Here is a 22,457-nt window from a genome sequence, read left to right as displayed (position 1 = left end):
TTCAGCCGTTACGGTCGACGCCGTCGTCACCTGCGCTTGTCGCCGCCGCCATCTCCGCCGCCTCCACCGCCTCTCCGCCGCCATGGGTCGCATGCACAGTCGCGGGTAATTCTCTTCAGTCCTGCTTCCTTTTCCTCTTTCCCATTTCACAACTGGTTGTATTCTGTATCTTCGCCACTGGCTTCAGAAAGGGCATCTCCTCATCGGCGCTGCCGTACAAGAGGACTCCACCGAGTTGGCTTAAGATCTCCGCCCCAGACGTGAGTAGTAACCCCATCTCGTGCCACATTGCTCGTTGTTTCGTCCTGGGTATGCTTAGTCGATGCGTTCGATCCGCCAGGTGGAAGAGAACATATGCAAGTTTGCGAAGAAGGGGCTGACGCCGTCGCAGATTGGCGTTATCCTTCGTGATTCTCACGGCATCGCCCAGGTCAAGAATGTCACCGGGAGCAAGATCCTCAGGATCCTCAAGGGTCATGGTGTGTAAAGTTGTGCTTTTCGAATCGCTTCTGTAAAACTTGTGGATTTTCTGTGGTTGATTTTGTGCATTGGGTTGTTGTAGGGCTTGCGCCGGAAATTCCGGAGGATTTGTACCACCTGATTAAGAAAGCAGTGGCAATCAGGGGGCATCTGGCGAAGAACAGGAAGGACAAAGACTCCAAGTTCAGGCTCATCCTTGTGGAGAGCAGGGTCCATCGACTCGCTCGCTACTACAAGAGAACTAAGAAGCTTTCTCCAGGCTGGAAATAGTAAGTAGCTCTACTCTTTCTAGCCATCCCTACTTTATTTTTCGTCCTATTGGTGATGATGCAGTTTCTGATATCCAATTCTCTTTGTTTTCTGTATAGCTCGTCCTATGGTATCCCTTGTAACAGATTCTCTAAAGCTAAACATAACTTGCTGCTATGCTTGTAAATCTTATGAAGCAATAAGGATTTTAGGAAATCATCCTTTGAAAATCTTTTTAGTGCAAAGAAAATAGTAGCTTATTCAATTTGGCTTATGTGTTCTAACTTCTGCATGATTACTCTTGCACAGTGATTCTGCTACCGCAAGCACTCTAGTGGCTTAGAGGAGTTGATTCATGGTATGAAAACTCTACTACCAAAAGAAATCTTGAAATCATTGATTGTCAATGTTTGATGAGATTGATGATTTTTTAGAAGATTTATCACAGTTTCTACAATTTTTTTTGCTTTCCAGTTTCTTTATCAAACTATTATGTTGCATGAACATATTTTGGGATTATTTTTTTATTATAAAACAGTAATTCCGTTGACAGGGAGCTTCCTATTTTAACAGCTTTATCAAAAAGTTATTGAATACTCTAAGATCATATACGACTCAATAACACAATATGATTTGAATATGTAAATCCGTGATACGGATTTAGTTGTTTGTTAAGCTGTGTAAAATATTTTAAACACACTGTTAATGCAACTTTTTTTTATTATAATATCCATTTATCAATATTACATTGACTTTATTTCTTTTGTGTAAGTTTTGTCCATTTAACTCCTTTGTTCACCCATGATGACTGAAAAGATGAAAAGGGCTATTATTTTTTATGTTCAAATGAGTCTACTTATGCAAAGAGTAGAATAATAGGACTTGAAAAGATGAAAAATTATGTGAAAAAAAAAATTTAGAAGTTGTAGGCAATATTGTTTCACAAATCCTAGAAAGTAGGAATGGCTGCAAATAATAGATTAGACATCAGATGTAGGTTTGATTGATAGATGATTTAACAAAAGTATTGGATGCCATGCTATGTTTTTAAATAATGAATATCAAATTAGCTTAAAGGAGCAGTTGGATCAAGAGAATTTTCTTCCACTATCTTATAATGTCATTAACTAGATCAAATATATGCTCAAAAACAGCAAACTTCTAGAGGAACCAAGATGGTCTTTCTTTATCGAGTAGTGTTGCTAACTAGATTGAGTGAACATGAGCTTGATTGCAATGGAGATCAATGTGTGCGATTGTGATTTTGTAGTTTTAGATTGAGCAAATGCTAGTAGAGTCTTAATAGATTTGTTGAATAGACTGGATCCCCAATTGACCCACTAATTAGATTCTCAGCTTGTTTTCTTCTAGTAGATGATAAATCTTGGAGGTTAACTGTTCTGAATGGGCAATGACCAGTACTCTCTTATTTATTTAGTAGGCAAAAAAAAAAAAAAAAATTCTGTCCCTCACTCAAATTCTGTGGAATGACAACTCAAAAGCCTTGTTAGGCTTTTTCCCATCAACAGCACATTGAGAGGAGAGGACTATTGGCTTTAAGTTATTTTAATTTTGGCAGCACTCTACTCTAGTGACTCAATTTTCAAATGGGTCACAAGATCACAAAGTGTCAATATCTATGTTGGACATTATGGTACCAAGGCATTGGTGTTTGTCCAAAGCCATGGAGTTTTTTCTTTTTCTAAGGGTTTTTTGAGATTCCCCCCTCTAGATTTTTTTTTTAAACTAGGGCTTGATCTTTAAAGACCTACCTAAAGTCAGTGCCATTAATGATAATAATAGCAGTATTTTGAAAAATAATAACACAAATTTCATGTTCGACCTCTTCCTGAACCCAACTGGTTCCGATCTGAAAAAAAAGCCATGGCCGCCGCCTTCTGCTTCACATGCCTGACAGCAAAAGCTTCAGATCAGGGCAACATACTAATCGTCGTCGTCGTCAGCTTCCATAGCAGCAACTTCTCCGGCCATGTCATGTCCTCGTCTTTCTCTTTATTTAGCTAAATAGATCAGGTCACACTCACTAGAAGACAGGCAAGAACAGGATTCCAACAAGCAAAAAAGAGAAGAACGATCTAAAAAGGTGAGTTTTGAAGCAAAAATGGAGGTCCGCTACTGGTGATCGAGTGCGTTGGGTCCGCTGCAGTAGCTCAAGTACGGGTTCCAAATCCACTGGACCAGGAATTTGCTGCCGCCGACGCCGTTCACGTTGTAGGCGGCGCCGCTGCGGCCGTCGACAAGCATCTGCCCCGTGTAGGCCCCGCCGCCGCCGGTGCCGTAGATGCCCTCGCAGAGGTCGGCGATCTCGGTGGGGAAGCTGGGGTCCTCGCCGGCGTACCACGCGTTCACCAGCGGGTTGGAGGCCATCTCCGCCAGCTCGTGCGCCACCACGCTGACCATGCCGTCGACCCCGACGTCGCCGTTGGGCGGCCGCTCCGCGGCACGGAGGCCGACGGCGAAGGGCGGGACGGCGAAGGGGTAGGCGCAGAACCCGGGGCACTGGACGGCGGAGTTACCCACCCAGGCGTAGGGGAGCGTGTAGCCGACGATGGCCGGGAAGGTAAAGTAGTGGAAGCCGCAGGCCGTGAGGCAGAAGTCCTGCACGGCGACGTCGGCGGAGGTGAGAACGAGGTAGAGCCCGCCGCGGGGGTTGACGGGGAGCGGGCGGCGAGGCGCCGCCACCGCGTCGCGGATCACGCTCTGGATCGCCAGGCGGGAGAGCTTGCGGCCGTGGGAGTACCGGCGGTCGGAGCGCTCAGCGCCAAGGACAACAGCGGCGGAGATGTTGGCGCCGGTCTGGTCGGTGTAGAGGCGGACGGTGCGCCACCAGGCGGCGACAGAGGGGCGCGGGGCGGCGGGGGCGGAGATGGAGCGGAGGAAGCAGCGGAGGATGTGCTTCTGCGACGGCGACCAACTGCCGTACCAAATGGGGTGGACGGTGATGTTGGCGGTGAGCACCGGCCCCATGTGGTAACGCAGCTTCACGAACTCCGACGACCCCTCGTACTTCTTCGACTCCCCCAAAGCCGCCGTTTCCCCGCCGGCGGCCAAGGTGGCATTTTTGGCGCCAAAGCTTCCATCCTCAGCGAAATGGTGCGGCCACGGACGCCATGCGACCACGCCGCCGCTCGCCACGGCGACAACTACGAGGCCGAGAGCTAAGCATTCATGAAAACTTCCACAACGCGACATCGTAGAAAAGACGAAGCAGTCAACCTTCGTTGTTGCTCTGCTACTTTTGCTGGCTAATTATAAGGAGCAGCCATGAACGCAAAGTAGAAGGAGGAGGAGGAGGAGGAGGAGGAGGAGGCAGTCACAGTTACTGCAGGGCGCCATTGAAGATAGCTTTGTGGGAAGGTAAGTAATGGAGGACAGCTTGTGACCTTAGTGTATCCCTGTCAGAGCTGGCCCCTCACCTTCCCTCGCTCTTCACGAACTAATCTTTATCAACTACAAATCACAAGTTCGATTGAAGAATTCTGAAGACTAAATTTTCTCTCTAAGCAGGTCTTTAGCTCAGCCCGAGATCGTTGGCCGGCCGTACTGGGCGCGCCCAACCAGGCCAAGCGAGGGGGGACAGGGACGGGACGAGGGTGGGGCCCGGGCGAAGGGGGATAATAATTGCGCTGCGAGCGATTTGGACGGCGATGATGATGATGATGACGACGAAGCGTGGCGAGAGGAGTGAAGTGGGTAATGGAATGAATGAACGAATGAACGATCACGAGACGACGAGGGAGGGTCAGTGGCGATGGATTCGTGGAAAGAGAGTTGCGTCGAGCAGGTGGTAAGTGGAGGTAGTTTTCGCATATTTGGATTTGGTCGGCGAGTGGGTGGCGAGGACACGGCTTCGCCGGCGTGGCGCGGAACCACTTTGCTCAACCACCGCGAAGTCCGGGGACGGTCGGGGATGATGATTGATTAATGCGAGGGGAAAGTTTAAGTAAGTTATGGGTAATTATGTAGTGAAATGGATTTTGCAAATGCCTCCAATTAGTTTGTTATGTAGTGATATTGAAATGGATTTTTCAATATTGTATGTGCTTGTTTATGTGCTACATAAGCATCTAGATAACGTCCAAATCAAGAAGGATATTACTTTTTTTAATTTTTATTTATGATGGAATTATTTAAGATTTTATTTTTAAAATTTAAAAATTAAATTATAATATTAAATAAAAAATTTAAATAAAAAAAATTAATTATTGATGGAATGTGTAAGGTAAATAATTTAAGATATCAATCTAGCACACCCTTTGAAGATCTAAATTTTTTTATTTTAATTTTTTTATATTTAATGCTATAATTTAATTTCTGAATCTTAAAAAAATATTAAATAACTAATCATAAATTAAAAAAATAAAAATTAATATTATTTCTATTTCAAACGTCCGAAAGTGATCTAGACGTCTGACACTTTTGATGCGTTCATTGTCCGCACATGATTTTGGATTTCTATAACAATCCAACGAACACTCTTATGCTATGTTTACTAAAAATATATATAAATGGAGGGAAATGCAACAATTCAACGAATGCTCTTTATGCTATGTTTACTCCAAACAATGAATGGAGGAAAATGGTTCAAGGATAGAAAAGGCCCAGCAGTGAAAAAGAGGAAAAAGAAAGTCATGAAAAAGGAAAGGATTGAGAAAAAAAAAGAAAAGAGAAAATAAAGATTAAAAACAGAGATAACTGAGAACCTCAGCGATCTCATGGCAGCCTAGTCCCTAGCTCAGCTTCAGTGACCTGGCCATGAGTTTGGCTGCAGTGAGCCGGCATGCCCACAGCATAGCCATCAGCTCGGCCATTCCAACTCACAGCTCGGCCATTCCAACTCACAGCGGCATGGCCATAGTAAGATCATGGTCAAGCCACAGCCCTCGGAGTTTGCAACCAACGGTCCGGCTCATGGACACGAGCTTGGTTGTTCCAACTCAGCTGCATGACCGCAAGATCATGGCGAGGCCACATCCCAACGAGCTCACAGCCTACTACCAGGCGTGAACTTGTGATCATCAGATTTGGGACGAAAGGAAAGTTTCCTCTGCTCAATTTTACAAGAAACAAAGATGAAATCCACAGCAGGATTTGAAATCCGTCCTCCATTTTTCGAAGTACACCTCTCACCTATTTTAGATATCCAGTATTGCACCACTAGTCCAATTTTTCAAATCATTGCAGGTCATCAAGGTGATTTATTTGAATATCTGAATCTACTTAAATGCATTAAAATGCAAAAGTATAACCATGATTAGAATCAGTATCATCCTAATAACACATTTATGTACTTACATCCATCAGGCTCAAAACATCTCAAACTGTGATTTAAATCAAGTCTCATAAACTCTTATTTTCACTTTTCTTTTTCTGCACTACGCACAGGAAGATCATCAAAACAATTTAGGCAAATCAATATATTATTTTTCAAATAGATCTGACTCTCACGCATTTAATAATATTCTTATTTGTACAAAAACAATAATATTAAAAGACTTTAAAAACTAGAAAAACAAAACTAATTTATAAGGTATTTTAGATATCTAAAAGAAAAAAATATAGAAAAAAAGACTAACATTTAAAAATTGAAAACAATTGCATCTGCTGAGAAATTCCATTACAAAAAGTGTCTTTAGGCAATTTCATTATAAAAACACTCCTTCCAACTAGGTATCATGATTGTGTTGTACGGGTTCATCTATACTTGTAAGGGGTTTTGATTCCAGTGGAACTTCTCTTAAAAAGTTCCATTTTGTTCTTCCAATAACTAGGTCCAATTCTAGGATCCACTGGCGGTTTGGCAAAAGCTCATTCAATTAATTACAAAACCGAAATTTAGATACAAAGTTGTCCGCAGTCAATGGGGAGGGGCAGGAGCAGCATATCTCAGGAAATAAAACAAGGAATAAGACTTCCAGTGGCTATAAACACTTGATGGGGATGAGATGTGTCTTACCTTCATCAAGTACTACACTGTGCGCAGTTGAATCAAAAAAACACTACCATGGTCATCACTGTATATCAACAGTTGGCTGGGCATAACCTAATGGTAATGTCACCTTTTACAGGCTTGCATAGCCCTCTGCAGGACCTCGAGGGGTTTTGAGATTCAAGAGGTAGAAAAATGCATCTGAGGAAAAAGCAATTGATCAAACAATTGGACAAAGAATGGAATAATCAAGTAGAAGATATGTAAAGCCACGTGTATTTCTGCCTAATTAATGAATGAAGGGGAAAAAAATGGAAGATTTGCAAATGCCAGTGTACCAGATTATAAACTATGGAAATTTGGGCTCAAATAATAGAATGTAGCATTTGTAGGACCTCTAAAATAATAATAGAAATAAAGCAGACACTATTAAACCTTACACAATTAGATGTAATAGAATTTTTTGACACAATCGTTGAGGTGCATCGATGGAATCTATCTTCAATTGCTAGAACCTCTTTATGTACACAGAGCTTTAAGCCAAAACCACTATGAATAAATATGTAGTGATAATCAAAAGGGAGGAATTATCCTTACTTGCATCACCAATAATACCACAAGAACATTGTCCATTATCGCACTTTGTTCTTCTCAGGACCTGCTCAGATATCAAAGGGACACTACTTAACTACACTCTTACTACCATCAAATTATTAGATACGGCCAAGAGACTAACCAAATATGTTGGACCTCAAGGGGAACATGTTCAGTGACCCCCTTGATTTTAGGTCCTTAAGCTGCCAAAGTTTGCTTGGCTTGTCAATTTTTAGTGCGGAATCACTTGGTTCTCCCGCCACAGAAATGGCTCTTTGCTGGATCTTCTCATGGTAGATAGCTGGAGGTGAGAGCTTTAGCTGAGGCAGAGTTTCTGTCCCAAGGAATTTACCATTCTTCTGGAGATTATTCAGAATTTCAAACTGCAAAAGAGTTCAACAGGCTCATCTCTTAAAATTATGAAACTGACCGTTAACTAATTTCATCAATAAATCTATGTACCCGAGAGATTTGCTGAAGGCCAAAAGTTTTCTCCGCAACTTCTAATTCATGAACATGTTGAACACTAAAGATGGACTCCAATGGCTGGGATCTAAAAGTAGAACCTTTTACTAGGCCATTCTCCTGGAAAAATGATTTGTTTCGTGGACGGGGATTTTTTTTCGGTAGGCAAACTGGGCATCTAACCGACTCACTTTTTTTGCTTTCCTCAAATTCACATTGCAGATGGGTTGTATGACCACAGCTGAAAACTCGAATTCCAGAAGTTGATCCTTTGGTAAATGTGCATCCGCAAATGCAGCAAATGAAATCTTGAGGGGCATAAGCATGAGAGGCACCTTTTTTCAGTAAGCTTAAGCTATAAAAGGTATCATCCTCAATTAATGATTTAGCTGTTCCCTGGAAAAGTCAAAAGCAGGAGACGTACATTAAGAATTTATCTTCATGAGCAACAATGAAACAAAACAACTTACTCAACACTCTACCCAGTCAAATCTTTACAGTGAATACATATACGCATAAGCAATAATGAAATGGTTGGATGCATGTTGCATAGAAGCGTACTGGAACAACATGGGAATGCAAATCATCAGTCTGATAGCAAAAGAATGTTGATTAATACCTTATGTTTAATTCTTAAATAAAGAGGAGGGAAAATTTATGTTCAGTAGTTAAAGGTGGTGTTGGCAACAATGGATGCAGGACATTGTTCTGAAACTGTTAGAACATATAGGAGACAGCATAAGTGGAATATGTAAGTTCCCAAGACAGACATACCAGAATTTTTCTCTCATAACCATAAGTTCCAAGCATTCGCAAGATAGTCAACTTAAAATCACCAAATTCTTGATTGCCATTGTCAGAAAGAAGTTTGGCCATTATAACTGGAAGGGGCATATATCCAGCCATCCCTTCAATTAACTCCCCAACAAATTGTGAGAACAGCTTTCTCAAAATAGTAGCAGAAGTTTTATGCGAAACCTTCCATTTAGGCATGGGCTCTAAGACATTCATGTGATCTGGATTGCCATGATTTTGATTCAAAGAAGCTGCTTTGATGGCACAGAGCCACTTCATTGGCTGAGAATAGCTGGAGGAAACTGTATGTCAGGTAATAATTCAACTTTAAGTATTAATTCAAGAGATTTAACAGAGTGATTGAGTTTATTAGTAAGCTCATACTATGCAGCTTGTGAGTCTTGTATGCCAGATAAATGTCTTGTTTACAGAAACTTTAAACTCCTAGAGAGCTTAAGGGTGCCAATAGAATGCTTGCAGATAGTGTTAGAAAGCTAAAAATATGCTGCCCGTGTTAAAATGAATTAAATCAGTTCAATATTGCAGAGCCATAATATTCATATGCTTATCCCACAACACATCCTTGAATCCTTTCAAGAGAAGTGACTTCTCCTAAATTACAGTTGATCCTTATTAGGTATTGAGATGATAGTTTTATTTTTTTCATATACAGGTTCAAGTATCGTGATTTTAGATTGCTAATCTTCTACCACCTGCTAGTGGGTTGAAGGCTTTTCAAAAATTGTGCTTATTCAAATTATGCTTCTACCATAATTTAAAATCTTTGAACACTTGGAAGCTTAAATAAGATAGTTCATAAAACTTCAAAAGAGGCAGAGAAACACAATGAAACTGGTGCTGGTCCTTTAATCATTATCATAAACTGTGGTATGACTAAAGTCTCAAAGGATCATCTGTCTAATTCAGCAGAAAATATCATGAAGAAAATAAAAATTACATGTGAAGTTATGGTAAATAAATAAAAAACTAGGAAAATTTTCTGGATGTCAAGATATACATCCTGCTTGGAAAGATAACAACCGTGTTAATTGACACTGAAATGTTAATCATATCTTACAAGTCAAGCAACCGAAACCAAAGCGACTCAGATTCTGTAGTGTCTAAACGCCGAGTATTTCTTTGGCATAGGCTGATGGAAGCATGCAACACATCACTCACAGAGATAACCTGAACAAAGTAACAAAAGCAAAATTTCACATATTGGACAGATCCTCAAGGTTCCTATAGCAAAAGTCCAGGTTCGTAACCTCATTTAGGTTCATAATATCTTCAAACTGCCATAAAGAATCACTTGATGCCACCTCATAAATTTTCTTTTCCACAGCATCAACAAGCAAATCAACCTTTTCATTAAGCCCAGTCAACATAAGCATTAGCGCACTACCAACATCACCAACCCTTTCTAGTAAAAATGCAGCAGCATCAGTAGCACCATATTCTTGACAAATATGAAGACACTGCTCAAGTCTATAATTGTCGAAGGTTTCCAGAAATTTCAAAACTGAGTTGCGCTCAAACTGGCATAAAAGCTACAGGGGAAGATAAAACAGTGTGATATAATTGTATCAATAAAAGAAGATTAGATCATTAAAGAAATATATATAAAGAAATTAAGATATGTGCTTTATCAATTGACATTTCAATGAACAAAAAATAAGATTAGAGATATAATTGCCAGAACATCTATTATCTTTGAGAACACTCCAATATTGAGGAATTTGAGCATTTGCATGATGAAATATGATGTGTCTTTGTGAGATGTGAATTTTCTTACAACAAATTGTCACATCCACAAGATGACAACAACAACAACAACCATGCATTATCCCACTAGGTGGGGTCGGCTATATAGATCCTTCTATGCCTTTAAATTTTATCCTCTACTAAATTGTCACATCCACAAGAGAGGAAAGAAAAATGAAAGGATGGAGATATGAAAGATTTCAAGTACATTCAGAGCATTAATAATAAGCCACAAAATAAGATTTTGTCAAAATTAGGAATTATTTCGGATGTAGACCAATATCAATTTTGTTGAACCTCAATGAAACTCCCATCATTATCTTACATAATTTTAAGTTGCTCAGGAACCTATGGTGCATAAGAGCCATGTAGCTGATCACAATAAGTTAGGACATGGACCATGCTGTTGTAATTGGCTGAGAAAGGAAGTCATTTTAACCACATTAAGGCCAAGAACTACTCCATTAATACAGTTGGAGAACAATATAGGTTGCAAAGAGATATAGGCTTTCAAGAAACTCATCGAGATATGACTTGGTAGTTTTAGACTGACAAACAAATAATTATAACCTCATCATTATTTCCTAGAAATATACATGATATTTGTAAAACAGATCTAAATAAAATTACATGGGATATAGCTGCTTTTTCATGCTTGTTGCAATAATTTAAGTCTTACCGATAAAAACAGTTCTGTCAGTTCATCATTTACTTGAATTGTGTTCTGATGCAAAAGCTTTGGGAAACTTGCTAGTCTTTCAGCATATTCTTCAAGATTATTTGGTGTCTCCCTGATCTTGTCAAACGGTGGGTTTGAGAGACAAACTGTTTCAAGCACAGGAAATTTAAGATTTCCTGATAAATGGATTTCAAGGGTTGTTTTTAAGAAAAGGAACAGGCTTTGTGGATGAGAACGCAATTCTGATAAGATATCCTGAGTTTCACCACTAAATTGGTCAATGACCAAGAAGAACGCACATTCTCTGTCACATTAAGAAAACATGTTTGAAACATAAACATGTAAATATGCATCACAAAAAGGAAAACATGCAGCTTGCTGTAAATTGTTATTTAAACTAACAAACAATGTTGGTATCACCCAAAAATTTACCTGCTTAGCTTGATAAGTTCTGGAATTCGAGAAATTACAGCCATCTTAAAAGAAACATTATTATTTTTCAGCTGTAACAGAATCTTGTTAATGAAAGCAAAAGCATGGATTGGCTCATCTCGATCCTTCATGTAACTATCTAAAGCATCAACAAATTGGCCTCTGATCTCATGTATTAAGCCACAAGCCTATTACATTAAAACCAAATCTCATTAACAGAACCGACCAAAAATTTGGTGGTGATAAAAGCAAAAAATATTTTACATATGAAATGTCAACATGCAGATCACCTGATAAAAATGGGCATCTACACATTGATGCATGACATCATCAGAATTCCAGTCCACCTGAGGGGCAACTTTAAGCAAAGTGAGCACCTGTTTCTCTGGTCGAGAAACTTCATACTTCATATTGGGATTACCTGATGTCTTATCCTGTGATGTCAAATGCCTAAGAATATGTTTTAGCACCTCTCCTGAAATAGTAGCTTGCTTATAGGAAACAAGAAATGCGATGAACTGAAGTATTTGACCCAAATCCTCCTTTGAAGGCCAAACTTCAGCACTGCCCTCTATTACAAATGATTTTATCACCTCTGACTTCAAATCAAGAATATCTATTAGTGTGTTTGCAATACTCTGTACCATTGCATTTTGAACTTTTAAGAGATGAAAATCCTCGTCCTTTCCGTCTTCAGCATTACTCTCAACTTTATAATGCACAGAATCAACTATCTGAGTGCACCCCTCTTCTAAAAAAGCACATCGTATGACTTCAAGGGTTGCTTCAGTATCCAACCAAAGGAGATAACATAGATTTGGGTAAATTCCACAGGATGCCTTGAAGCTTTTGAAGACTGGAGAGGTTAATGATTTTGAGTCCTCCAACAAAAATTTTAATAATTCTTCTCTCACTGATTGCAAACGTTGAGATGATATTGTACCATGACCTACAACCAAATTTTTATTTATTAATGACGAATGACGTTATTGAACATTACAAAGCTGTTTTTACAAGTAATAGAAAAGGAAGCACGAAAATTATGGAAAAAACAAGTCCAAGAAGATTACACATTAGACAATTAGATAACATATTTACACAGCAATACAAAATCACAAAAGAATGACATTGATGTATCATGTTTGTTCAAGAAAGAAGTGATGTAACAGACTAATGGAAGAGATAGGCATGGAAATTCAACTATTCGTACTAGCAAGTCAAGCTGAAAATATTAAATTTTAATTGATCTTTTAAAAAATGGATGATTTGACTGAGAACAGATAAGATAAAAAGTTGAAGATTGTAGAACTTGGATTGGAGAAATGAAACAGGTAAATACTAGATCAAGCGGACTCTATAATTATTCATAATGGTAAAACCTTTGACCTCGTTTATCTTTCAGACATGACAAAAAAAGGGAACCTCAACAAGAAAAAGTACACTAAATTATTCCAACTCAAGAAAACTTTCAGGCAATTGCTAGTCTAGTTTATGAAATGACTAAGTGAATCTGGTTTTTTTTTCTTCTGATTTTACTCACAATGAACACTCAGAGTGTGAGCAGCTAGGTTCACACGGTTCTCAGGGCACAGATATAGTCTTAAAGATCAAGGCTTCTATTTGCTTCCACACCCCCCCCCCCCCCCCCCCCCCCCCCCCCCCCCCCCCCAAGGTTCTAGTCATGGTTCTACTAAACCCAACCAGTATGTGGTGGTATATAAGTGCATGGATATGTAGCTCGTATTGAAAATTAAATAAAATTTACACAGACAAGTAAACAAAAAAAAGTTCAACAATTTATAACATATTAGGACCAATTAAAAATGGTTTATAGTCATCTGAGAAGCAATTTAGGAAATAATTATAGCAATTATGTAAGTGCATCCAAGAGTAGTGTTATTACATGGTGAGCTATTTTTTAAGACCATTAAATGATATATATCTTGAGAAATAATATCAAGAAAATTCTAGCAGCATATCTTTCATACAATATGTTAGTTTTGTCCTACAATCATATCAGAGAATGAGTAAAAGCATACCAGGGGGGAATGCTAAACCTTGAAAACAATACTTTAGATAAACAAGCATCCGGTACCTGCTTGAATGGATAGTATAGGCTATTAATTATCATGTAAAAATAAAGAACTAGTTTATAGAATGGTGTTGTTATTGAAAACAAGTATATGACACATTAATATTGACAAATCAATCATAATAAATAAATTGATGTACATTCAGGTTTTCTTGTGTCAAAATGACTAATACACATGGATGCATGCACCAAAACTGAAATTTATAATTGTTATAATGCCATGTATCAGCATGCCAAACATCTTAATCATAGACCATAACACAAGCAAAAGAATGTCACTTCATTTATTCATTTCAGCAACTAAAGCAAAGTATCTAGCATAAATAATGAGTAAATTAAAAACTTGATGAATTTAACAAAACTTTGATGTTTTATCACCGAAGTTAAATAAGTTGTATTGATCAAAAGTGCCGAGGACTCAACTATTCTTGATTTCCATTTGAAGATTCAAAATTTTGAAGGATCAAGACAAATCGAATAAATTTAAGAAGACATAGTTATTTGGGCATCAAAACAGAACAGTAAAAGAAAACAACAAAAAAAAATCCAAAATCCCATAAGATATCCTCAAAAGATATTAGATTAGATGTGCATTATATGTTATTGCAAAAAGTGGATGAAGCCCGCCACCCACAATGGGAGTAGGGAGTGGGTGTAGTTTACATACAGTTATGATCTCATTAACCCTGCATATTCTGTGTAATTGACCACACCTAATGGTGATAATGATGCAATTTATTTGAGAATGACAAACTGAAGGTAGGCATCGCTATCACCACAGAATAGGGTAGCTTAGAAAATTGTGGAAAGCAAGTATTTTGGTTACTCTTTATGTTTTCTTTTTAAGATTGTCTTCTACTGATTTTGATTTATATGAAATAGAAAACAAATTTATCTGCAGGATCCCAAGCCTAAAAAGGTTCCCCCAAACAACATAAAATGATACTCAAGTCTCAATCATGATCCTCATATTGTGTTACAAAATTTCAAAGAAACATGGTAGAGAAACCAAATGCATGAAGGCCACAGAATTTCAGATATATTGACCAAGCAAAGTAGGGCATACCCAATCGAAGCAGCGTCTGCTCTTGAACTATCTTTTACAACACATATAAGTTCCTCTAATGGTGTCCTGTAGTCATCTAAACCTCGATTGAAAAGATATATCAGTGCACCATAAAGACCATGTTCACGACATAATCTTACAACCTGCAGGATGAACAATATTGGAATAACCTCAAATCTCAAATCAAAATAAAGAATATACAGAATATGCCTCAGTGCAAACTAGTGGATCTTAGAGAAAAAACCAAATAGAAGTTTTTCCAAACTAATCAAATTAGATTACTTGATTAAAGTCCAGAGAAGAAATATTCATGTGAAGGACGCATTGTTCAACACGTTGCAACCATCCTCTGCTACTATAGTGCTCTACTAGGGCTTGCATGACCTGTAAGTTTGTTCAAGAAAAAAAAAAGAATTTAATGGTCAACAACTATGAATGGATGTAATCAATACTATATTGGTGGGAAATGCAAGAATCACCTCTGGTGGTAAAGATCCAAGCATGTCTTTCAGAATGTATGGCTCCAAGATCTCCAAAAATGTGCCTGTCATAAACATTAGTATATGTGCATAACAAAACAAGCTTGAGGCATTAGTATTTATCAAAATTTTGTATTTGGAAACCTACTGATTTTATCTAAAGGGTATATAATTGAATGATAGAGCACGAGTAGTTAACAAATTGGAAACTCTATTTAGAAAAGTTGAATTTATTAGAGTGAAAAATATAAAAGATAGATAATCAATGTAATAAAGAATGACTTAATTGATACAAATTGCTAAATATTATTAGGCATAAGCTCAATAAGATTCATGTATTCCCAAATAGTTGGGACGACCACATGTTGATGATGATAATGATTTGGCATCCCTAGACGATAAAGAAACTAATCTTTTGTTGATTTTTTTTTAAATAATTTAGAGTAAACCATGTTGATGATGATAATGAATTGACATAGCTAGAAGATAGGGTAATTAATATTCCACTCTAGTTATGTGATATCTCCAAGTTAGTCCAGTTTAGAAATTGCGAACAAATAAGGGAGGTTTAAAAGGTTTAGATATGTGAAAGATCATCAACTTTGGCTCAGGTATATTGGTTAGTTGTTCAAGCCAAAATTTTCAAATTGAGATTCATATTGCAAAATGGAAGGTTCAACAGTTCACCTAAGATTGTAAAAGGATTAAAAATCATTCTTTACTTAGAAATATTTTTACACCCTACCTAGTGATCCTATGAAACATGGATCTGATTTCCATGAGAATTAAATGCATTTATTATTTTTTTTAAAAAAAAACAAAGAGCTCTAACCCAATATTCCACTCTACAAATGAAGTACATCAGGAAAATAAATAAATAAAGAGCCATAAGAAGCTGCATTCTAACAAAAAAGAATATGAATCCTACATTACTTTAAGTAGCATAAGCAATACCTCCATGCTGAACAGCAACAAATTTAGTGAAGATACTATCGAATAAGATGTCAATCCTACTTATGTGTATGCAAAACTCCACAGCTACACCACCAACACGAGCATACTGATCCTCTCTCTCTTTCTGAAGGGTACTTTCTGATGACTTGATATCTACCACTAGACCGGCTTTTTCAATTTGGTTGCAAAATGCAACTGAAATATATGAGAAAACTTCATCCACGTATGATAAAATCAACTCCACGAGAAATGGCATTATAACCTCCCTTATAGCATCAACTGTTCTTGGAAGATCAATTACACCCTGGGCATGGCCATCATAAAGCCTCATTGACATATCAAGTGCGCCCATCCAATCACCTGCTCTCTGCAGTACTTGAATCCTCTCTCTCCAAGGAAGTAGACGTGAAACTATAAGATGCATTGGCCCTAATATGTATACAGTAGCTCCTCTTACTGCTATAGAATTGTGAAAACCCTTCTCTGGATTTCCAAAGGTGTTAGAAAAAAAAGTGTTATAAGTTATTACATCATCAATTCCCAATCCGCTTACAATAAAACTTGTACGATGAATCTCATTTCCATCTTTTGTAAACAAGCAAAGTTGTCCTCTAAGTGTAACAACCACTAGCATCTACAAAAAGCCAACCAATAAACAAATTTTATTTGCCACACAATGAATGAACCCAAAACAATCATGGATGGCGGAGATATATAAGTACCTTATCATCTAACCATGCAATGCCTATGGCAGCACTATCGAGGTTCCACTCCCTGTATTTTTTCATCTCTGATTTTACCAACTGGGCCACTTGGACATTTCGGTCCCATGCAATTGCAAGCCAAGAAACTTTATCCGAAGAATCTGCAGATTGGAACATTATTCTCATAAGAACAATGAGACTTCATGCAAATATAAGTACAAATTTGTCCAGGAAACTTTAGAGTCACACCTAGTGATGAGTCATCTGCCAATGTCCATTTCCATGCAGCATAAGGCATGGACCCTTCACGAACACCCTCTGGTCTAGGAAATTTATCAAACACCTCTACATTCGGACTTAGTCTTACCTGAAAATGATCAGTAACACAATGTGTACAAGATATCAGTATTTATACTTAATTCAAGATAAACTGCAAGAATAATACAGTCTTTTCTCTATCTATATAAATGTTCCGTACCACCAAAGCATTTTGATGGGTGACAAATATGACCACACCTTCTTCCACCACTGGAGAACCTTCATTGAAGAGCTTCCATCCACTCTCCCCTCCAACTACACCTCCAACAACACCTCCAACCATGCTGCTAAGGCCATTGGAAGATGCTGCTGAATAAACTTGAGAAGGTGCAGAGACAAATCCATGCATATCATATAATTGAAGGGGGGAAGCACACAACACTGTTCCAGTTTTTTGGCCATCAAGTAGACACTGTTGGAAGGATTTAAAAGAGATGAGGACAAATAATAAGAGATTCTAAAATAGATGAGCAACAAGAACTTTTCAATTACTTGTGTCTTGATAGAGAAACGATTGAGCAGAGGAACAACGGAAGCTGTATGTAATAAAACAAGCCCCCTAGAATCACCAGTAACAGCTTTAAACTGGCGAGTGACTTGTGGATCTTGTCCTAAAAACAGTGTATGGACGATCGGTGCTGCATGCTCTCCAGGGATAACTTTTGCTGCTATTGCTTTCTGTACATCCCAAATTGTTAAATGACCATTACCATATCCAGCTAATAGTAAATCACCTTGCTGATTAAAGCACATTGATGTTACAGCTGTCTGAGTTTTCTCAACATGAGAACCAAATGTTAGCATCTGCAAGACAAATATGCTTTAGAACCAATAATCTTTTCCACATTGTCATGCACTTTAAGGTGCTCAGGTCTGTATGGCATTGATACTAGGTACTCATCCAAGCAAAGTAAAACACTGAAAATTTTATAGACCAAGCTAATTAGCAAAGAACCAGGTCATAACATAACATGAAAAATGAACAAATATAAAAGAACTGATCCATTCACTTATGAGACCTGAACACTGACCCAAGCTAGATCATCTATGCTTATAAAGACCCTCTATTAGCCAACAACTTCATGTACTGAATTGGGGTGTTACACAAACATAACCTAGCCATCATAGCTTTTAGCTTTAGCTACCAAATTGAAAAAATATATTTACACACACCATATCGATTCAGAAAAGGAGAGAGAAAAGAAATTGCACACTTCTTAAACCAAGAGCTCGAGCTCTCTTCATACAAAAAGATATGCACTACTTTTCATCACCATCCCTTGAATTCATATTCCAATTTTCCAATTTCTTGTTATGTTCAATTCTTTCAGTTTCCATCATTCTAGTTCACTCTCACCAGTCAATTCATTGTCATAAGATGTTAAACCTAAACACATTGAAGACAACTCCTTAGGTAAGGTGTTCTGATGTTATAGTTATAGTTTTCTATCATGTAGAATGAGTTGAAATATGTTACAGAAGGATTAGCAAATGCTCTCCTATTAATCATAAGGGACAAAGGCTCAAATTCTCATATTCAAGATAGGAGCCTAATTAGTTGTCACCAATTAGGAGATGCCTCATCTGAAGCACATTGGGGCACTACATTGGTGCCCCACTTTTCCTTCAATCTAGGCAAGCACCTAGATGTAATTTGCAGATGTTCTTTTGTGTCATACAGAATAGTGAAAGCAAAGAAAATCTAATTAATACATATAATAGTTGACTATTTGCAAAACAAATTCTCTATTTTTTGTGCTTCCCCCCACAAACTTGCCAACTATCAAATAATAATACTCCCATAAACATGCAAAAGTAAGTCAGGTATATCTTTGAATAGTGAAAACTAATGCATATGTTTGCTCTCATTTTGATAATGAATGTATCAACCAATGATTAGATAAGAGACAATAAAATTTTCTTGAACTAAAACTGTTTGATATACAAACATTAATGCCGTTTCACCAAAAGATGGAACTGATCAACAAAATCTCAAGTCAGATTGTAATCAAACAATCATGGCCAACAAAATTGTAATAACATAACCAAAAAATTCCCAAGAGAAACAAAAAGGCATTTTTCAGTCAATCATACATATAAGCATGGCCAGGATCAGCCACCCAATAGATACAAATTGAACTAGTTCAGGCTTGTTGTGAGCCAAAAATAGTCTTTAGAGATAACACATGACCCAAGATGAAGCTTAATTGGGTTAATAATGACTAATTTTCCTTGTTTCAGTGGCATATCTTCAATACTGATTTTAAGATGCTGCTACCACAAAGATATATTATTAATTATTAGGTATAAATGGATTGTAGGTTTCTACAAATTCTCACATTATGTATTCAAGTTCATGCCTCAAAAAACAGCCCTCATCTAGGCAGTGAAAGTAGTGCATTCTTAAACCCTGTAGAGAGTAGATTGTTGGAACACTAAAATCTTGGAGGCCACAAAAGGAAGGTGAAATGCAACCTATAGTAAACCAACTTCACGACCATACTTCGCTTACCAAAGACAGAATATAGCTCCGTAACAACTCATCACCACTAGGTAATTTCTGCTCAATGCCTATTAGAAAAAAGGACGTTTAAAAGTCTAATTGTTCATTTCTATTAGGCAACTTAAACACTCCCAACAGAAATAGAAGTTGAATCATACTACACATGCTTGCATTCAAACATGTACCACTATAGAATGAATATATAGACAAATGATGCTAAAGTACAGTATTACTATCCAGAACTAAATGTAAAGCAGATGTGATATGATTAAATCAATGATAGGGGGCAACCTTGGAATCTGTACTGTCGGCAGAGTGAGCAGAGTATCTGCTAGCTAAAACCATAATGGTTCCTTTAGACATGCCTACGGCTATATAATTCAAGTGAACTGCAACCACTTGCGGGGAACCATGGTCACGCTTGAATTGTTGTGAAGAAATAGAACGAGTGATTGCATTGTCAAGATCTATTTGCAAGTACCCAACAGCAGGTGGTCCCCTTCGGATGCCCTCGAATCTCATTGGCTGAGCAGCAACCCCTTCCTCCCAGTGCAAACCAGATGATGCATGCCTCTTCTCAAGCTCCTCAGCCCATTCAAGAGGCTTCATAGAGGCACGGAGCTTTTTCTCAGCCTTCTTCTCAGCTCTCTTACTGTTCTCTGCCTGAGACAATCGCTCCTCCACTAATTTATCAATGTCACTCCCAACATGAACTTGTTGTCTCTCCTCTCTTACGCCTCCATTAGGAACGTTGTCCCCATTGACGTTATCTTCAACAGTAGGTGGAACTTGCAGTTCCACTTGATTATTAGAGTCGACCATGTCATGGGGGACAGCAGCACCGTCTGTCGGTAGCAAATTATCATTCAACATCGAAAAATCTTCACCAGGAATCACAGGAACTGGCGGTACCTGGCTAGTCTCCGGAAGATTGAGAACATCTTCATTAGTTTCCAATTGTCCATGAGTTTGGCTAGATTCTACTGCACCAAAATGAACACATAGTTCCTCTGCTACTACATTAGTTTCCAATTGCGCAGGTGTCGGACCAGATGGTTCCAATATATCAACCTCACTATGGAGTTCCTCAGTTGCTTCAGCTGATGACTGCAAAATATCCTCTTCATCCACCCCAGATTCCAAATTTTCACTAAGAAAAGTACCTCCGGAATGCTCCGATCCATCCAGTCCTTCCGAACCAGCACTCTCCAGTCCTTCATCCGCATCTTTCCAGACAGAACCAATGACTGCCCTCCTATTCTTAATAGCTACCGCATGAGGCGTCGGGACACTGCGGGAGGCCGCGGCCGCAGCAGCGAGAGCAGCACCAGGCTTAGGGTTAAGCCTGACACCACCAAAGTAAGAGGGAAGCGGACGAGACGAAGAAGACGAGGAAGATGCACCATTCCTCAGCCCTAAGGAAGAGAGGGAGACGGAAGCAGAAAGCTCGCGAGATCGCCGTCTCCAATCGAACGACGTCGATGGTTCCTCTGCGCCTTCGGAAATCGATTCTCGAGTCCGTCTCGAAGCTTCCTCAACCAGAGCAGCTTCCTCCTTAGGCTTGGGATCAGGGGTTGGAATTGGGGTCTTGGGGGCGGGAATTGGGATCCTGGAAGGAGGGGAAGGGGAGGAAGAAGAAGAGGAATCGGAATCGTTGAGAATCTCGTCGACGGTCCGACGGTGAACTGCGTCGATTTCGTCGTAGTCGTCGTCATCGCCGTCGCTGGAGGAGGAGAAGAGGTCACTTCCGTGGGATCTGAGGAAGGAATCGAGGTCGAGCTCCATGGGAGGAACTCCTCGCCGAGGCGTCGACGACGACGACGACGACGGAGCCTTCGTCGTCATCGAGGTGGCAGCGATACCTCCATTACCTTCACCACCAAGAAAGACGGTTCGGCAAACATCAGTTCGAGCCCTTATTAAATGGGCCACAAAAGGCCCATTTAATATATATGTATATAAAATAGGGATTTTTTTTTTTGCTTCAATCTTGATTTTAAACGGACGTGACGATCTGGTGCAATTTTACATATTTAACCTTTTAAGAATTAAATTACATAGTTACCCTTATCTGTGAACGTACTTCATTGCTCCATGATATGGCAGTCCTTAAAAAACGAAGAGCAATAAAAAAAATCAGAATTAAAGATAAATATTTTAAAAATTAACGTGCATAAATTATATTTTAAATTTATTTGATATACAATAATTTTTTATATTTTTATTTTACATTTGATAAAGAAATCAAAAGGCATATTTTTATTTATTCATCCATTCTCTTTTAAAATTTATCACAATAACATTCTATCCATAATTTAATTTTCAAAATAATTTTTATATTTCACCTTAGAATAGTTTTATAGAAAGCATCACCATCATCTTAAAGTTACTTTATAAAACATTAAATATTACTAACAATTAATAAAGAAAATAAAATAACTACAAAAAATCTCGTCTTCTTTTTTGTGTTTATTAAGGAAAAAAAGTTTTTAAAAAATAAGCAAAAGACAACAAATAGTCTTTCCTTTTCAACATAATGAAATATTATATTTATAATTAATATTTCGTACATGTCATTTAAACCTACAAATATTTTGAATATGTCATTGGTTAAAATTTTATTCCTAAAATATCATTATTATTTGTTTTTAGATGAATACACAATTTTCTAAGAAAAAAAAGGTCAACTTAAAATTTTGTTTTACTAGAATATTTTTTTAATTAACATAAAGACTTTTATGCTAATGTAAACATCAAATCCTATGCTAATTGCACTTTTAATTAACATATGTTTCATAAAAATTCACAAAAAATGAAGTAAATATCCTTACAAACCAAACAATGAATGAGTAAGCAATTACCTTGAACAGTCTGTTTAACTAGAACTCTTCTATAGAACAATCTCATCTAACAAGTTCACATATCATAAGGAA

The 22,457-nt window shown here is 38.2% G+C and overlaps 3 protein-coding genes across 3 annotated transcripts; 1 reads left to right on the top strand and 2 right to left on the bottom strand.

Annotated features, from left to right (window-relative positions):
* Window positions 1-82: 82 nt before the first annotated feature.
* LOC141814574 (small ribosomal subunit protein uS15-like) lies at window positions 83-4,312 on the top strand. The gene is made up of 6 exons (XM_074702515.1): window positions 83-105; window positions 188-260; window positions 341-479; window positions 563-749; window positions 1,039-1,087; window positions 4,258-4,312. Exons 1-5 carry the CDS (start codon window positions 83-85, stop codon window positions 1,070-1,072), a joined length of 456 nt encoding a protein of 151 aa, XP_074558616.1. The 3' UTR covers window positions 1,073-1,087; window positions 4,258-4,312.
* Window positions 2,517-4,210, bottom strand: LOC141814573 (protein EXORDIUM-like 3). Its single transcript, XM_074702514.1, has one exon. The coding sequence runs from the start codon at window positions 3,940-3,942 to the stop codon at window positions 2,863-2,865; it is 1,080 nt and encodes a 359-aa protein (XP_074558615.1). The 5' UTR covers window positions 3,943-4,210; the 3' UTR covers window positions 2,517-2,862.
* Window positions 4,313-6,327: 2,015 nt separating the features above from the next.
* Window positions 6,328-21,391, bottom strand: LOC141814614 (uncharacterized). The gene is made up of 20 exons (XM_074702553.1): window positions 19,816-21,391; window positions 17,514-17,825; window positions 17,182-17,433; window positions 16,953-17,070; window positions 16,722-16,864; window positions 16,000-16,633; window positions 15,046-15,110; window positions 14,849-14,950; window positions 14,567-14,709; window positions 13,448-13,503; window positions 11,699-12,357; window positions 11,409-11,596; window positions 10,977-11,280; window positions 9,802-10,083; window positions 9,612-9,721; window positions 8,513-8,825; window positions 7,736-8,134; window positions 7,416-7,656; window positions 7,277-7,337; window positions 6,328-6,880 (listed from the first exon to the last, which is right to left on the bottom strand). Exons 1-19 carry the CDS (start codon window positions 21,367-21,369, stop codon window positions 7,312-7,314), a joined length of 5,901 nt encoding a protein of 1,966 aa, XP_074558654.1. The 5' UTR covers window positions 21,370-21,391; the 3' UTR covers window positions 6,328-6,880; window positions 7,277-7,311.
* Window positions 21,392-22,457: the final 1,066 nt, after the last annotated feature.

Source organism: Curcuma longa, chromosome 21, assembly GCF_044706935.1.
Source record: "Curcuma longa cultivar G26 ecotype Majalengka, Jawa Barat chromosome 21, ITB_CL_G26_1.1, whole genome shotgun sequence".
Classification (NCBI taxonomy): domain Eukaryota; kingdom Viridiplantae; phylum Streptophyta; class Magnoliopsida; order Zingiberales; family Zingiberaceae; genus Curcuma; species Curcuma longa.
Note: the sequence above shows the minus strand (reverse complement) of the source record. Positions and strands in the feature narration are given on the sequence as shown.

Bases quoted from the DNA above. Each gene is read 5' to 3' on its own strand.
- LOC141814614 (XM_074702553.1), bottom strand. From the start codon at position 21,369: ATGACGACGAAGGCTCCGTCGTCGTCGTCGTCGTCGACGCCTCGGCGA. The intron at 13,504-14,566 runs GTATGCCCTACT...CCATTCAAGCAG, and splicing joins GCAGACGCTGCTTCGATTGG to GTACCGGATGCTTGTTTATC. The intron at 11,281-11,408 runs GTAAATTTTTGG...TTAATGTGACAG, and splicing joins GAACTTATCAAGCTAAGCAG to AGAATGTGCGTTCTTCTTGG.
- LOC141814573 (XM_074702514.1), bottom strand. From the start codon at position 3,942: ATGTCGCGTTGTGGAAGTTTTCATGAATGCTTAGCTCTCGGCCTCGTA.
- LOC141814574 (XM_074702515.1), top strand. From the start codon at position 83: ATGGGTCGCATGCACAGTCGCGG. The intron at 261-340 runs GTGAGTAGTAAC...TCGATCCGCCAG, and splicing joins TTAAGATCTCCGCCCCAGAC to GTGGAAGAGAACATATGCAA. The intron at 480-562 runs GTGTGTAAAGTT...GGGTTGTTGTAG, and splicing joins CAGGATCCTCAAGGGTCATG to GGCTTGCGCCGGAAATTCCG.